Raw genomic sequence first — 18670 nt, 5'->3', positions numbered from 1 at the left:
TAATTCTAATTTAGTCCAACTAAGTGCTAAAATAACAATAATAATGATCAGTCCTGTTACTTACAGTATAACTCTATCCTTATGAAGTCTTGAATTCCCAGATTTTCTAAAAACACTCCTGAGGAAGCAGTAGTTTTAAAGAAAAACGAAACATCTGCGCTGAGCTCTCCATGGAAGGTGGGGAAATGTAGGTAGGATGTCTCTGTGTTGAAGGATGCTGAATTCCAAAATGTTCCTGTTTTTTTAAAATTAAAAATTAAGTGATAGATACAGTGTTATCTAATCTTGACAGCATAAGTTTTATAACCAATTAAACAAAGGAAAGTGCCCAGGTCTGGGAATGGGTTGCAATGTTCAGGGAGTCTAACTTCCACAAAAGCCTCCTGCTTTTTTATAAAACAAGTAGTGGGGTTCTTGGAGACATAGAAAAATGATTCAGCAACAGTAATTAAGGTTCTCTGTTCAGACAACCGAAAACCAATTAAAGGGAAACAAAACACCTGGCATCTCAGCTAGAAAGTCCAGTTAGGCCCTCACATATCCTTTTATGAAGTAAACAAATATAGCGTCTTTGAATGAAGTGCTATACCTACATTAGCTAGTATAAACTATAATTCACAGTTGTTATGTATATTTCTCACACAAAAAAGAAAAAAAAAGTCTTGTCATTTTTGTAGTCTAGTGAAGTTTCACCAGACATCACAAAGAAGGTAGGACACAGCTCCTAGTAATTACTGTGGAAGGAATTAAAAAAAAAATAAATTAAAAATTATGAAAGTATCTTCTCCTTTGGATGACTGTAGTTCAGAAACTCATGTGCATGCTTACTTACATGATAAATCCAATGTAAGTCTGTTTTGCTCAAAGAAAAGGTCACAAGATACAATATAGATATTTTGCTGGTATGATTTTTCTTTAAGATAGCATTTAATCAAATTTTTTAGATTTTGTTCTTGATTATTAAAAGGCTTATGTAAAATCTCTAATAACACCCTCTTCTAATAAGAACATAATCTGCATTTATGATGTTCATCTAGAAGTACCTTGATATTATTGCTGTATTCTTACAGATCTATCTGTATTTCTTCATTAAGCTATATTGCTTTCTAAATCAAATGAGGCGTTTAACACCTTCTTATCTAGTTGAACAAGGCCATTACATGTTCTCTCTGATAATGCTCTGATCTGATTCTAAATACTACACAAAACTATGATTTTTGCTTTTTGCTCCAGGCACTCTCTTAGTTTTTTGGGGTGGAGAGAGAAGGGGGAAGAAAAAAAAAAAAATTTACACATTGCTTTCTGATCTGCAAAATCTAACTCTACAATACAGTGAACACAAAGGCCTGGTCCACAGCACCGTGAAGTAAAACCAAAGTCCATTCACTCATTCCTCCTGACTTTTTGCAGTTTTAATCAACATTCAGATCCCAAACACAGAAAAGCAGCATGGCATGATATTGATACATATCTTGATAATTGCTTGCTGTGCCACTCACCACATGGGAGTACTGCCAGCCATCACAAGTTAGAGCAGCCATCAGGACAACTTTTACATGGTAGGGCAGAGCTGTGAATGGATGACTCAAGATGGGAAGGGAAAGCGTAGCTTTGCACCTGGTTCTTCTGCACTGCCTGACAGGGTCCTTGGAATTATCCTCCTGTGCAAAGTGCAATCAGCCTAAGGCCTTACATATTGGGATCACTTTTCAGCCCATGTTCCTCAACTGTTTCAACTCATGGTTCCCACAGAGCAAACTTCACCACAGTTATGAGTTAAGTATATAACAGCTATTTAAAAACAATGGGCTGGCTGTTACCAGTATTTCAAAAACAATAGGAAGTTTAATACTAGTAATGCAAAATTGGCAGAACATTGCTAGTAAAAAGAGACAATAGTGGCAGTATTCCAGTAGCATAATGATACAATTAGCTTCAATTAAGCATTTGAATTATCTCTGTAAGTCAAAATGGAGACCTTGGGGGAGGGCAGGGATAGGAAGTTTTATTCTTCCTCTCTGTTTCCTGTCTTCTCTTATCTAGTTATTCTTTTTCTCTGCTCTGAAAAATGTGTGATTTATGAATGTTAAGTTGCTGTATCAATGAAGCACATTAAATATAGATCTAGAAATAGTATATTTCAAAGCATCTTATGCCGTTGTAAATCAGGGTGGGAAAAGAATTTCTTAATTTTACAGTATATGGCTCACAGTCTCCTATTTAGTTTTCTGGAACTGCCAAACACCATGTACTTAGAAATCAATAATATTTAGCATTTTTTCTGAGTAGTAAGTCTGCAGTCTTCAAAATGTGTAAAAACAAAGATCCCATTTGTTATAAATAAAACAGCAATATTTTTTTTGCAATATTTTTTGCAATATTGTATTGCAAAAATTACTTTAGATTTTGGCATATACTAACTAGTCTTACCAACTTGAAATTGTAACGTGAAAAAGAAACAAATAAGAATAAGGTAGATAAACTTCCTATTTTAATGTTGCAAAGATAAAGTGACTATAGAGACAATTGTGCAATTGCAAATCACAGCGCTCAAATTGTAATCAAAACTGAAATTTGTTTATTATTTGTATCATTTTTTCTTAATATCTCTCAGTGTCGTATCATACATTCTTTCAGAGTGAAACATCAGCAGGAATGTTAAGTGCTGAGGTAGAGAAAACAAAGATCGTATGTTCCCAAACAATATTTTCTGTACATGTTTTTTTGACTAGTCTTCCCTCTTCCCCAAACAAAACAAATCTTTCATTGACATGATACATAAAATACCACCCATGTCTTAAGGACTGACATAGCTAAGACACACTACTGTTAACCTGGACGTGCTAGCTGTGTTCTCAAAGCAACTCTAGTCTTTGTGAAGATGACTGTTATTGTGCCTGCCATCTTTTCCAAATTGTCCCTCTTAGAGGAATTTTGTGAAACACTTAAAAGGTACTGGGAGAGCATCCAGCAGAGAGTGCTCTTCTCTGTAAAAAACAGATTCTGGTCTCTGGTACACTGACAGCATCTTTGAATTTCACTGGAATGTCACTGTGATCAGTTTATAAGTGCACGGTAGTAGTAACAAAGGTTAATACTGTAGAAAGTGTGCTCATTGTAAATTGTAGATGCCTGTCTCATCCACACTACTAGCTTATCTGACCTTATTTAAACTACAGTTGATCAGGATTTTGCCTGATGTCTTTGGTCTGCTCCTCCCTATCTGGCTTCTTAAACTGATCTTTAAATTATGTGATCATGTATTATTTGTATCCTAATGGATTTATTTGTTTCACAGAATCACAGAATTGTCAGAGTTGGAAGGGACCTCTAGAGATCATCTAGTCCAAGTCCCTTGGTAAAGCAGGGCTGTCTAGAGCACATTACTCAGGACTGCATCAAGGCGAGTTTTGAAAATCTCCAGAGTCCCCTTACTCCATGACCTCCCTGGGCAGCCTGTTCCAGTGCTCTGTCACCCTCACCACAAAGAAGTTTTTCCTTGGATTTGAATGGAACTTCCTATGTTCCAGCTTGTGCCTGTTGCCCCTTGCCCTACCGCTGGAAACCACTGAAAAGAGTTCGGCTCCATTAATCCTTAAACCCACCCTTTAAGTACTTGTAAATGTAGAGAAGGTCTCCCCTCAGCCTTCTCCAGGCTAAAGAGCCCCAGCTCTTTGAGCCTTTCCTCATAAGGGAGGTGCCCCAATCCCTTAATCATTTTAGTTGCCCCACTTCAGATTCTCTCCACTAGTTCCCTGTCTCTTTTGAACTGGGGAGCCCAGAACTGGACACAGTATTCCAGTTGTGGCCTCACCAGTGCAGAGTAGAGGGGAAGAATGACCTCCCTCGACCTACTGACCACACTCTTCCCTATGCAGCCTAGGATTCCATTGGCCCTCTTGGCAACAAGGGCACATTGCTGGCTCATGGAAAGTTTGCTATCCACCAAGACTCCCAAATCCTTCTCCACAGTAGATCTCCAGAAGATCCACCCTAACTCATAATGGTGCCTGGAGTTCTTCCTCCCCTGGTGCAGGACCCTACATTTGCCCTTGTTGAACCTCATTAAGTTCTTCTCTGCCCAGCTCTCCAGCCTGTTCAGGTCACACTGGATTGTGGCACAGCCCTCTAGAGTGTCAGCCAGCCCTCTCAGTTTGGTATCATCAGCGAACTTGCTGAGGATACACTCTGTCCCCTCATCTAGGTCATTGATGAATATGTTGTTTGTTTGTTTTGTTTGGATTTGACATTTTTTCGGGGGTGTGTGGGTGTGTGGAGTTGCTTTCCTTTTATTCCTGTGCAAAACCAAGGAGGAAGATCACCACTACCCATTACATGGTTTAGTTACATCTATTTTTTTTCCATATTTGCCCAATATTTCTGTCAGTTTTGCTACAAGAAAAAATTTCCCTTCATCCAGCACAGCAGAGAGGAGGCCAAAATTACCGAGAAGTGTGCAAATTGCTTCTTCTAAAGCTATCCTCTTAACATTATGAAGTCTGACCAGCTGGTAACTGTTTGCCTCTGAGAATTCATGGAGCTCAGCTGCCCCATTTGTATCACCACTTGCAGCTTCACTACATTGAAGCTTATTATAGGATTCACAGATTAAAATACCAGAAGGGAAAACTGTGATCATCTAGTCCAACCCCTGATACACCACAGACTGTATAAATTCCCTGAATAATTTCTTGGTTGAAAAAGAGCATTTGTTCTAGGAAAAATACGTAAACAATTAAATTAAAAATTGACCATTTATAGAAAACTTACAAGTGCTCTGTTAATTTATATATATATATGTATGCACACACACTCAGCCCTTTGCGCTAGCTTCAAATCCTGACTACTGGATCTTTCTCTGATTCTCTCTCCTGTTTTCAAGAACATAATTTGAAAGCTCTAACTTTCTGAAATTGCATTTAAATTGAGCATATCACCTCAGATTTTGCCCAAGTTAAGCAAAGAGATTAAGTTTAAGAGGCCTTCACTAAAAAATGCGTCTCTTAACTTCCCTAATGCAATCCTTTAACCTTACAACCTTTTAATGTAATGTAAAACTGTAACCATCGGCTTGTATTAAACTTCTTGATTATGCAAGAAGCAGTAAAGAGGATCAAAATAATGTTGATTAGGCTAAGGTTAGGACAAGAATAAATTAATATTGTAAAACTAAGTAATAATCATAAGTGAACACTCAGCATACAGATACTGCTGCTATTAACAGTCAAAGACATGCCCTGATTTCTCAGGCTACTGCAGATATGGGAAACAGGTTTTTTTGGCTAAACTTAGAAATTTGCTGCTTTAATGAAGATAGCACTTATGATCAGTTAGTACAGTCTCTAAAACTATTATATCCAATGTTCACACTAGGGTTTTTTTTGGTGTAAATATCAAACTGAGAACTCATGTTGAATGGATTATTGGCTCACATTTACCTGCTTGTACTTTGTAGATGAATTTGTACATTTCCTTTTTTTTTTAAAAATTTAAACTAGTACATGACACTCTGTCAAATTGGACTCCAAGTATCTCACCTCACTAGTATTGCCTCTAACAGCACTAAAGTCCCTCAAAAGTTTAGCCATATTGACTACATATAAACTCATGCTAAATGATGTATTGTCTTTACATTGCATTGCACTATCCTTATATTATGTTTTATCTAATTACGTTCTATATTAAATTTTATTTTCGGACCTAGAATGCATCTGATGCTGACACATTTTGACACACAATTTTCCTCTCAGTGTTCTGGATATATTTGAATGTTCTAATAGTTATTGGAACTTCATAGTAATAAATTAGACTATTTCAAGTCAGTACTTGCAAGGAAAACAATAAAAAACCCCTTTTAATGTGTGGTTTTATAAAAGTCTACCCATATTAACTGACTCTCTATTGAAGTTTAATCAAAATATGGATTTACAAAAATAATGGAGATGTGTATTTCTTTTTTATGAGAAACATAGTATTTCTATCTATTAATGGCCAAAAGTTTCTTCTGTTCTCATATGCTTCAAAATCCTTCCTGTCACCCTAGTCAGTTGATATAGGTTAATTTTAGTCATAACTTTCATTATATTTAGATATATTTTGCAATCTGATACCAGGACTGCTGGCATGCAATTTATTAAATACATTGTTTTGTACAGCAGAATAGGGAATATAGAAATTAATCCCTAATATTTTAAAGGTCACAGAACTGGGTGAATACTACTCATACCTATAGAACTGAGTGTCACCAGATCCTACGGCCATATTCCTTTAGAATATCATGACTGCTTTCATTGCATTTTGGCATCTTAGAAATATAGATACCTAAGCCTCTCACAAATGCTGAGAAAAATCACTAATATCTGAATGAAACTCTCTATATAAAAATAACTGTACTGAATTGTTTAGGGGTCTACTTTATTTTGCTGTGGGCATAAATAATTATTTTTACCTCTAAATAGATGTCTGACAAGGAATAGATTATTGATGCAATAAGAATTTATGATCTTTTGGTTTTGAATCATTTTACAAAATACTACCTGTATCACAAATACAAGTAAACCTTTTCCCCACATTTTTATATACTCAGTGAGTTATTGTGAAGAAGTTATGCTCACCAGAAGGAACAAAAAACATCTTTAATAAAAGGTTATCCACTATGAATTAGAATTCTATAATTTAGTTTTAGAGAGTGAAGCAGAAACAAGCAATAATCTCTGTGGAGAGTACAAATCACAAATGTAAATTCAAAAAGATCTATTTTTCCTTGTTTGACATCACTTCTGAGAAATGGCTATTTGCTACCCGATCTTTTTTGTGTTCTCCACCTATCCAAAAGTGCAGAAGAAAACAAATGTAATTAAAAGTGAATTTAATTAGACCCTCATGGGTGTCTGCAACCTCAGACTAGAAAAAAATCTTAATAATGGCCTACTTCCTTCCTGCAGCTTCAAAATGCTACCGATGTATTGTTGTTGATCCTACAAGAGAGTTTAGACTTGTTTTATCATTTTTGTCTAGTGTGAAATTTAACATGTAGAACTCAGAAACTATTACACCTCATAGCTTTTTACATTTTCTGGAAAATTGAACTTTAAAGAAAATTTTCATTATAAAAATTGCTGCTGATACATAAAGGTCATTTTAAAAAATTCTTATGTCATTCACTCACACATTTCCATTATAATAACTAAAATAATAGAATAGAGTAGAATATTTTTTGTAATGTATATAATTATGTTGTAGATGAGAAAAGATATTAATATCATGTAATACAATACACAATATATTATATATCATATATCTTATACTATATATCAATATATTTTAAAATATACAGAATAGCATAGTATGATAATGATATTGTATCTTTAATATATTTTATGTGATACATGAAGGAAAAAATACAATATATAATATAGAACATATTATATGATACTTAATATTTATATACTTTATTATATATTATAATATAATTAATGATTCACCCAGGGAAGATAGCTGGCTTCCATGTTTTAAGATTTGTCATAAATGGGGTCAGGTTATGTAATTAATAGTAGTTTGGAACTTGGTGAGTAGTGAAATTGAAATTTCCCCCACTAATTAGTGCTACACAAGCTGTAAATACTTCTGTTTCATTGCTGTCATGTTGTTGGCTTCATTGTCCCTAGCCACAACAGAGCCCTGCTGCATTATAGGCTGTATAAGCACGGTCAGTCAATTGATGGGAGTGGTTAGCCGCCTCTGCTTAACATTTGTAAGACAATATATACATACTACTTCCAAGTTTAGGTCCTGCAGGAAAACCGTTGATAAGAGTGAGTATGGGAGAGGCCACCAGAATGTTTGGGTCTGGAGCACTTCTCCTGCCCATCAGGCTGAAAGCAAGGATAGTTCAGCCTGGAGGAGGGGACAGATTTGTGCAGAATCTGACAGTAGCCCCAAAAACCTAAAGAGAAATCATCAAGAAGATGGAGCCAGGCTCTTTACACTGGGATAAGCTGTATCAAAGACAAGGAGTATAAGTTGAAACAACAGAGTTTTAGGTTTGATCAAAGTAAAAAGATATCGCCAACGAGGACAGCCAAACAGTGGAGTAGGCTACCTAGAGAAATGGTGTGGGCTCCGTCCTTGGGGGCTTCATGCCCCAATTTGACAAAGCCCGGAGAGACTTGGTCTGAACTCACAGCTGATCCTGCTGTAAGTCCTTTCCACTTTCCCACTCCTTCCACTCTGAATTATACCATAACCCTGCATCATAACCCCATGAAGGGAATTGCTTTTTTCATAGGTAGGATAAACAATCAGCTCACAATCATATGTCAGTCAAGTGAAAAGTACCCAACAGGGCTTTCTTTCATGTCTTATAATTTTATTAAGAAAATTAGAATTCATTCTTGCAACACACAACTGTTAACAAATCTTCCAGGCATGATTACCCTGGCAAGTAACAGGGATGAAAATGGAAATGACATAAAAATAAATACAGGCTAATTTATATTTATTTATCTGTGCAGTCTCCTGAGTGAGCCTAAAAGTTCAGACCAATACTTCTTTACCGGTATTCATTTCCTCTGGTTCATAAAGGCTGAAGAAATTTAAAAAACAAACACAGCATCATATGATGAAAGAGGAAAATCAGATAACAAATAAAAATAGATACATATAATTATTTGAAACAATAGTGAAGTTCATGAAAACTCAGAGGAACATTTGATGCAAATCAGTTTAGCTCATTAAATATTTTATTCCCTTACTCAACTGTAGACAAAATCCTGCCCATTCAACTCCTCAGTTAAGATCTTTAGGATGATACATAGCATTGCTTTTCCTGACTTTTGATTACAAACAGCAGTAGCCGCAGTATTTTGTGCAATATTTTACTACTGAACATACACTTGGTCTGTTATGTTTGCTAATGAGGATTGAAATTAATGAAATCAGAAATATGATCACAAATCTTCAATAAGGTATCGGTTTTGCTCCAGCTATCTCATTACCTTTAAATGATTTTTTTCAAACATGATATTTTTCTGGTTACTACATACATATTCTAGATGTACAAGCTTTATGTTTTGAATTACTGTATAAATTCCTAAATTTTGAATTCTTATGTGGAGTTGAAACTTTGCTCATAGCTACTGCATACAGTGGATTAATCTCCTTTAGTATAATTTTCTTAGTTGTACAAATACTCAGAGGAGTTAAAATGTTTAAGGTTTGGTGTTAGAGTTATGTATAACTAGTGAAGGGTATATCTCTCCCACAACATGGAAACCAGTTATGAAGTCCCCTTCACATAAATTTTTGTTCATAACTTAATTCAAATTCCATAAAACCACTGGATTTTGTACTCAAAATATCTGTTTGAAAACGATACTATTTCTTTCTTCACTATTGATATGTATTATCAAAAATATATCTTTACAATTCTACCCTTGTTTGCACTGGACCATGGCATTTTTTCTTTTTCCTTTCTAATTGAAAGAACTGGATGAAATTTTTATAAAAGTGTATCTTACTCTGTTCAGCAGACAAAATTTAAAAATTATTGCAGTCAAACCCCACTGCTGTTTAGCAAACTCTGCCATTGTTACTTACTGTCACCACGGCAAAGCAAAGGCCCCAGTTTGTAAGCTGCTTCAGAATTTGGTCTGTTGGTATCTGTGATGACAATTTCAGTTACCGGAAGATGCTCCTTGTAGGAGAGGAATCCAGTATCATTAGTCCTGAAAAGGTAAAATGAAAGACTTATGAATACATTTTATTATCATTGATACATATCTGGGGAAAAGGAATTAACTAAATTCTTTGAAAAAGTGCTGCATAACTATGGATAATACAAGCAACTGTACATGCAAACATATGCTTTGATTGATATTGTGATACTTTGTCAGGACTGAAATAATTTCATGGGAAATGGGCAGATTTATGATTAAGCATGTCTGCATGAGCATAAGAAAACTTTTTTGACATAAATGGGTACTAACTGGCTGCCTAAGTTAATGTATTTACCCAGTCAGTAATTTGATGTCACTGAGGATATATTTGATCTATAATGGTCTGTAGCTTCACTATGGAATATCGAATGGTTTAGTATAACTTCAAAATAAGTCTAGCTTCTTTTTTTTACTTCTTGACAAACATTTAAAAAAATAGGAAATCATGTTGAGTATACAGGAACAGCAGAATATGCTACAAATATGTAACTCACAGAAAAAAAAATATGCAACCTAGCACACAGAGCACACACCTAGCACTTGTAAACTTAGACCAAATTACTTGTTTAAAAATCTTTGTTAACTTAGTGTCACAACTGAATTTCTGAATTTCATAAGACTAGTTTTGACCCTAAAATTACTTCCCATGAAACCACAGAAACTTTCAAACACTCAGGATCGTTCTGGAAAATTCAATTGATTCATTCAATCTATTTATAGTTGAATCTCCCCTTTAATAGATAAAGCAAATGGCTCAGACACAACAGTATAAACTTAGCGAAGGGAGAGAATCTGGAACTCACACTGCTCAGGGATTAAACACAAGACACACACCTCATCCAGCAAGTCGTGTTTCTCTGAGAACATTGTTGGGTTTAGTAACCCTTTCTCTCAGTACAGCATGCACTGGGATTGAGAAAACAGGAAGAGATACCATCCTTGCACTGAATGAAATTAGTGGGTTTTTTTCTCCCCCTCCTCTTCCCTTTACTATGATCACCATCTTTCCCCTGTATACAATTTCTTTTTGTCTGTTTTGGACCACAGTGTACACAAATGCATTTTATTTTTTTCCAGAAATGTTTTTACCTAAGTGAGGAATGCAAAACATTTTTAAAAACTGTTATTTATTGATGAGGTGAAACATTGCAGATTTCTAATTTAGAACTGAAAAAAACCTCTCAAAACACTGGAAGCTTCAGTAAAACTATGCTGCAAACTAAGGGAAACAGTAGAAACTAAATTACGACATCTGCAAAAAGGATTTGCATTTTTGCAGATCCTTAGGAATAGATTTTTTTACAAAAATCTCTGTTTTGTTTTAGACTTTTAGATATTTAAAGATTTTGATTGGTCAAACAAGGAGTTTTAGACTTAAATCTATGTCCAATCTATGAAATAAATTAGATTTCACTATAAAAACAGAACATAAAAACTGTATTTTAAAAGCCTCACTGTGTTTAAATCTGGTTTTCTGTGCACAGAAAGCATCTCAAATAAGCATAGTTTCTACCTACTTCTGCTCTATAAACGGTATCGAGACAACTGATTCAAACCGGTAGTCTCCAGGGAATCAAATGTAACATTAAGCCCACCTACCAAAAAACGTGTAAACATAGCCTCCGTAACATTGGAATTGCTGGGATAAGTATCCACTTAAAAAGAAAAGTATACTTTCAAGAGTGGATACATTCAGAAATATAAAGCAGAAGTAATTAAATTTTCAATGTAATACACCTAATCAACATATGTAATTTACTCAAAGTGGTTATAGTGAAGACTAGCATGTCATCCTCTATCTACTTAATTTACAAGTATGTTATCACTATAAATTAACCTATGAATGTAAGCATGTATTGAATGACAAAACTGAGCAATAGGATGTTACATATATTAGAAACTACTCAAAATCTTGTCTCAAAACGCATTCATCTTTTAACACTTATATTGCTGTTGCAAATCAAAAATTGTTTGCATTTTTGTACAGTACAGTAATAGGGAAATTCCCAGAATTTTGTGTATGTGTTTAGTCTCTTTATTGGAATGAGTACAGCAGATATCATTCTGACTTTTACAGCAGATGCTAACTTTTTTCCTACAGATATTTTTGAAGCTTGTAAAGAATTTTTCTTTGACTAACTCTTCATTGTATTTCCATTTCTGTATCTGCTGAGTTCCCTGGTCATGATGAGAGAATAAGCATTTTCCAACCAAATTCACTAGTTGTTCCTTTAAAGGAAGAGTGGATATCTAGACAGAGGAGAAAAGAATGCATTTCTGCATTTTGTACACATGAAGAAGTTCCTAAGTACCTTCCCTATATTTGTAACGATTGTAACCTTATATCATCTGTTATGTTACTTATTTGAACAGGATCATAAAAAACATCAAGGATTTCAAGTGGAAGATCTACATTTTAAAAATCCTTCTATCCCCTTAAACTAGGATTCCATATGAATACTTCACTTTGCTTTATTCCGCTGATAGCAAGGTTGTCCAAATATAATTATCTAAGTTGTGAATGACAAAAAGGGGTAAAAAGTCTAAACTTAAGTGTATTCAAAAATTATGCTAAAAATTAACTGACTTTTTTCCAATACCTTTTATTTTAGCCTTAATTACTTTCAGTATTCTTAAACTAATAACTGAAGTTGTACTAAAGACGCGTTAATGTCTTAATACCTAACATGCAATATACCACAAAACTAGAAAGTATCGGCATAAAATCAAACCATCCTCATAATTCAGAGTGAAAGAATTTACTTGTGTATATATTAATATATGTATGTATGCTGTTATTAGTATAGTATATTAGTGTTAGTATATACAACTATATAATTAATTTATATAGTTATAATTTTATGAGAAAATGTGTTCTATATCAAAGAAAAAGTTGTATTAGTATATAAAACTATATAATTATTTTATATAGTTATAATTTTATGAGAAAATGTGTCCTATATCAAAGAAACAGGTGACACTTCGGTAATTTAAATTTACACCACCTATGATTTTCTAAATGTGAAAAGACCTGTATATATTCTTTATTTACTTTATTGGAAAAATATTGTGAATATGCAACAGTAAAAATATTGTGAATAAGCAAGAGTAAAAAGTCACCATTCATCTCTGTCTGCATCACAATTGCAGTAATGCTGGGAATCAATGCAGCTTCCCTCTAATCCACAAGCACATTTTTGCACAGCAGGCAAGGAACCTCCCCAGTAAGTCTGTGTTTCATTGGTTCTTCCAATCCACCAGCTCAGTGGCATCCCATCTAAAAGTTAGGTTAGAGAAAATCAGTGCCCAGTCTTGTCTCCTACTTCTCCCAGTTTTTCTTATCTAAACAACTTTCCAAAAAGGTTAAGCAGAAGAAAATTACCCCTCACATCTAAAAACTTTAAACATTAATTGGAAAAAAAAAAATATTACTACCTTTACTTGACAAATAATGATTCATTTTAATCCTTCATTATCAGGTATTAAATGATTGCCACAGGTTTTTGCTGCACTCTTGGAAAAGAGAACTTGCAGTCCAGTATTCATCCAGCCATGATATTAGAATCATTTATCTTAAGCAGCCCATATATATAATTCAGTTTAAAATGTTCCATGAAAAAGAAGATGGCATCACCCTAAAAATCAAGGTAGTTTATATTCCCAAGTAAAGATCCGTTTCAGATCATGGAACTACCAGCAATAGAACGAGAAGAGTTATAAAAAAGCTATGCAGAAATTATCTCATCCTGCTACCAGAAGTACTGTAGAGTATAGAGTGTTAATCAGAAATGCCCAAAGACAGCTGTTAGGTCACAGAGAGCAGATTCAGAATTTATACACTCAGAGACAGTAGAAATCATGTTTAATGGTGCTCCCATAACCAAGGCGATGTATTTCGTGAGGAGAAGGGAGGTTTCCCAAGACTATTACATCTCAGTGTGGTGCATCCAGTCAGCTTTGTTTGTAGATAAATGATAAAACCAGATGTTTCCTTGATGTTACCAGTGTATATTTAGCTTAAAGATGTTGCCACGCAAGCACATCAACAGAAAATATATACAGAACAGACAATAGCTAAAAGATATGAAGCATAAAGATAAACCAACTTGAATCAGAAGGAAGAAGGATGACAGATAAAATGCATGAAAGCCTGCATGAAAGACAAGGCATGAGAAGAAATCAGGTACTGTTACATTTGAGAGTTTCTTATAGAAGTGCTTCTGTATGCTGCTGTTCCAAGTTTTCAGCAGCAGATTTCCATGAAGAAGCTGGAATTTATCCTAGTCTCAACTTTATTTATAATTATCACTGCTTATTAAACCTCAGTGTTAGGTAAGACCTCTGTTACACTGAGAATCTCTCAGATTGTGAACTTATTGACTGCATTCATTACTACACGACTTTTGGCTCAGCTGGCCAAAACCCATTGTAAACACTTTCTGGAAAAGTCAAACATGCATAATGGTATCAAGGTCCAATATAAGTGTTTGTGTTTGCAAGCCATCACAGGAGGAAGAAAACTTAGGGAAAGTTTATAAATAATTTATCAGACAACACTTTAAAAAGCGTGTAACATCTAAGACTGTAAAAAGAAGAATATTTCTGCTGTTTCAACAGCATGCCTTAGCTTTATATTGTAGCCAGGAATTAATATTCTCAGTCTTTTGCTGGTGACATTAGGGTATGTTTAAAAGCTGGTCTCTGTTATTTGTTCATACAGCAGGGTGATGAGAGAGTATTTAGTGAAATGCTGCAACTTCATACTAATTAGCCCAGATAGACATCCCTACTTTGGCAGAAAATATTGCATAAGCAAAATAAAGATACTAATTAAAATGCTTAGAGATTTCTTCATAATGATCACATAAATGTATTAACAGCTCTTTAATGACATCCTTTGTAAATACTATCAAGGCTGATTGAATATAGTGTATTCTTAAAATGCAATCAGTTAAGAATTACTATATGGACTGCATGTTCCAAAAAATATTTCATGTGACCATCATAAAATTTTGCATTTATCAGGCATAGCTAGTAGAGATTATAGATAGCAAACGTGGGATGTATTAAAATGTGCAGGAAAATTGATAATGTACTTATATGCATGGAAAAAGGGCAAACGTAACCCCATTTTAAAAAAAACCTGGGGAACTATGTGCTGGTCAGTCTAACCTCTGTGCCCAGCAAGGCCATGGAGCAGATCCTCCTGGAATCTCTGCTAAGGCACATGGAAAATAAGGAGGTGATTGATGATAGATAATATGGCTTCACCAAGGTCAAGTCACGCCTGAAAAATCTATTGGCCTTCTGCGGTGGTCCTACAGCATTGGTAGATAAGGGGAAAGAAACAGACGTTATTTACGTGGACTTATGCAAAGCGTTTGACACTGTCCCCCATGACATCCTGGTCTCTAAATTGGAAAGGCATGAATGTGACAGATGGACCACTCAGCGGATAAGGAACTGGCTAGATGGCTGCACTCAGAGCATTGTGGTCAATGGCTCAATATCGAAATGGAAACCAGTGACTAGTGGCACTCCCCAGGGGTCAGTACTGGGACTGGTGCTGTTTAATGTCTTTGTTGGAGACATGGACAGTGAGATAGAGTGCACCCTCAGCAAGTTCACCAATGACATCAAGCTGTGTGGTGCAGTTGACATGCTGGAAGGAAGCAATGCCATCCAGAAGGACCTGGACAGGCTTGAGCTGTGGGCCCATGCAAACCTCATGAAGTTCAACCAGGCCAAGTGCAAGGTCCTGCGTGTGGGTTGAGGCAATCCCAAGCACAATACAGGCTGAGCGGAGAATGGATTGAGAGCAGCCCTGAGGACAAGGGCTTGTGGGTGCTGGTGGATGAGAAGGTCAACATGAGTTGGCAATGTGCACTCACAGCCCAGAAAGTAAAATACATCCTGGGCTGCATTAAATGAAGCATGGCGAGCATTACAAGGGAGGAGATTCTCCCCCTCTACTCCGCTTTCATGAAACGCCCCCCTGAGGTACTGTTTCTAGCTCTGGAGTCCTCAACACAAGAAGGATGCGGACCTGTTGGAATGGGTCCAGTGGAGGGCTGTGAAGATGATCAGAGGGCTGGAGCACCTCTCCTATGAAGGCAGGCTGAGAGAGTTGGGGTTGTTCAGTTTGGAGAAGAGGAGGCTCCAGGCAGACCTTATAATGGCCTGCCAGTGCTGAAAGGGACCTACAGGAGAGATGGGGAGGGACTCTCTATCAGGGACTGGAGCGATAGGACGAGGGGTAACCATTTTAAATTGAAAGAGAGGAGACTTAGATGAGATATTAGGAAGAAATTCTTTCATGGGAGGGTGGTGAGGCACTGGAACAAGTTGTCCAGAGAACTTGTGGATTCCCCATTCCTGGAAGCATTCAAGACCAGGCTGGATGGGGCTTTGAGCAACCTATTCTAGTGGCAGGTGTTCCTGCCCATGTCAGGGGGATTGGATTTGCTTCCTAATTCTGACTATAAGGTCATTCAGAGAAACATCCATAGAAATCTGGAAGCATATATCTTAAATAGGAAAACTTGTTGAAGACTATCTTCAGATGCTGAATAAATGAAGCAACTGTGTCAGCAATCCAAAATTTCAAATACTCTCACTTTGCCTTCCTAAACTTCCCTCAAATTTTTGGAGCATTTTTTATTTAAAACAGAATTTTTATTTAACTCTCTGAGCTCATCTAAATAGGCTGGTCATCCTATATAATTTAACTATCATTCACACATAATTGCAACTTCCTGACAAAAAATTTCCAACAAAACTTCTAAAGTTTATGGTACTATATCACAGTGAGACAGTAAAAGCTAAAACGCATACTTGTTGGAGCAATCTGGAAATTTTATGTTTCACATAAAAATAGGTGAGAAATAAATTTCCAAAGCTCTCAAAAACATAGAACTAGATTTTTTTAGTAACAGTTTTAAGTTTGAAATTACCACTCTTCAGAGAGAAAAAGTAATATGTTCTATCTTGTCTCCATAGTTTTCAATGGAAAGATATATCTTAAAGAAAAAACACATAAAAGCAAGAGAGGACCCCTAATTCCTCTTCTTTTTACCAGCTCTCTGATATCCAGGAGACAGAAGAAAGAAGTATTTAGTGGAGTGCCACGACCTTAACATTTTCAAAAGATTCTAGAATTTTCCCTTTCCATGATATCAGTAGATTCTAAATTTATATTTGTAGAAAGAAAAAGATGATAGATTGGAGGATATTTGAAAAACTTTTTCTCACAGCCTCAGAGAAAAAATCCCAGGGCTTACATTTTGTTGTGTTCAAATTTTTAAAAAAAATATTTACCAGTATTCCTGTGCAATCTCATTGGCTCACAAAAAAACCCCAAGAACAACAAAAACCCCTGAATTGTAGAAAGTCCTGCTTGCCCCAGTCACTTAGTTTATGTGACAGTTAATAATCAAAAAATATGAAATACCTAGAGACCACAATCTTGAACCCCTCTGCGTGGTGTAAACCAGGCTTTTGAACATCTAACCATAACTTTAATTTGGAGTCCATAGGTAAAAGGGAGGCTTAGTGGGATGTGTTAAATAGTAACTTCATCTTTTATGCTGTGGGGATGTTTTCAAGCAGAGTGAGTTCTGCCAAGAGTGAGTTCTAGTTTAAGAAGTCCAGTCATGTCCATGACATAATTAAGAAAAAAGATTATGTAAGGAAAGAGTTTAGAGGCAGAAACTGTTGCACTCAGAGGCCCGCTCTCTGCTTAATAGAAAAGAATGCCAATAAATCAATTTGAGCACCTTCAAACTTTCTGGTGGATAAGTAAAACAATTTCTCTTACTTTTTCAAAAGACAGTAAACAATGAGATTTTTACTTCCGTATTATTTGAAGTACTTATAATGGATTTTCTTTGTAAAGTCTGTTAGCAGCCCTGTATCAGTGAGAGATTTAAGTAGACTATGTATCTTCATTATTCTTTAAGTACATCAGATGATTTCCATTTTTCTCTTAAAACAATTATCCCTTTGTCAATAATCCACAGTTTAAATATTGCTTTTTTAATGAATGCTTATATTGGACAGCTGAAATTTAGTGTTATTGATGCTTTTTCTCAAACACACACAATATGCTCCTTAAGTTTTCAAAATATTCAATAAACTTCTGCTGACATCTATGCAATAATTTGTCTTCTTTTAAGCAGATATTTTCTCAGTAATGCATTCATTAAAATTAAAAAAATCCTGGAAGGCAGACCAACAAGAGCTCTGATAATAATAATGTCTTTTAATTTAAAAGATGTATGAGAGAAATTAACTTTGAGAGCATTTAATTCTGTGAATGAAGATAATTATAAATTGACATTTTTTTTCTGGTTCAAATATCTCTTGGCAACTTACAGGAATCTGACTACTAGATATTTGAAGTAGTTCAAACTCCCTAGTAGCAAAATGGCATAACCTTGATAGAAATAAATACCTTTAATAGCCATAAAATAAAATGCACTATGCAACATAGTAAGATTTATCTGCTTTACTTACCTGGCTTATCTAAAATCCTTGACTTCTTGCAGTGGTAAGCAAGCTCCTGTTCACAGTGTTCTGCATGGTTAATTGTAGCCTGAAGCTGGTCTAGGCTGGCAGAGTACTTGAAAAACACAGTGTGTGGGTTCTCTCGATTAGCACTTTTGACTCTGGTTAGGTTGGTGTTGTTATGCTGTATAATTGTCCACGTTGTATCTTTCGAAACACATGTAAAAAGTAATAAAGAATGAGAAGTAGTTGCATAAGTTGGTAATGGAAAAAGAATACACAATGAAATAAACCAAACTTTAATGTCACTTCTTTGGCAAGAAAAAGTGCTTTTGGGAATACAAAACAGAGACATAAATCAATGAGCAAAAGTGAAAACAATTAATAATTGTTTCTATTTAAAAGTATGATGATGCTGTGACTGCACCAGGTACTCAGCTTGCTATGAT

At 35.4% G+C, this 18670-nt stretch overlaps 1 protein-coding gene across 7 annotated transcripts in view; it reads right to left on the bottom strand.

The window, feature by feature from the left end:
- The window catches only part of CNTNAP4 (contactin associated protein-like 4), a 212448-nt gene that overhangs the window by 21505 nt on the left and 172273 nt on the right, over positions 1–18670 (bottom strand). For all 7 annotated transcript variants that reach the window (XM_014942078.1, XM_014942081.1, XM_014942083.1 and 4 more), the window contains exons 13-16: positions 18231–18428; positions 12837–12993; positions 9598–9725; positions 65–235 (exon numbers count right to left, since the gene is read on the bottom strand). In XM_014942078.1, the coding sequence (XP_014797564.1) occupies positions 65–235; positions 9598–9725; positions 12837–12993; positions 18231–18428 (654 nt within the window). The remainder of the gene's footprint in view (positions 1–64; positions 236–9597; positions 9726–12836; positions 12994–18230; positions 18429–18670) is intronic.

Source organism: Calidris pugnax, unplaced genomic scaffold (assembly GCF_001431845.1).
Source record: "Calidris pugnax isolate Ruff unplaced genomic scaffold, ASM143184v1 scaffold115, whole genome shotgun sequence".
Taxonomy (NCBI): domain Eukaryota; kingdom Metazoa; phylum Chordata; class Aves; order Charadriiformes; family Scolopacidae; genus Calidris; species Calidris pugnax.
This window is presented reverse-complemented; position numbering and strand designations above follow the sequence as displayed.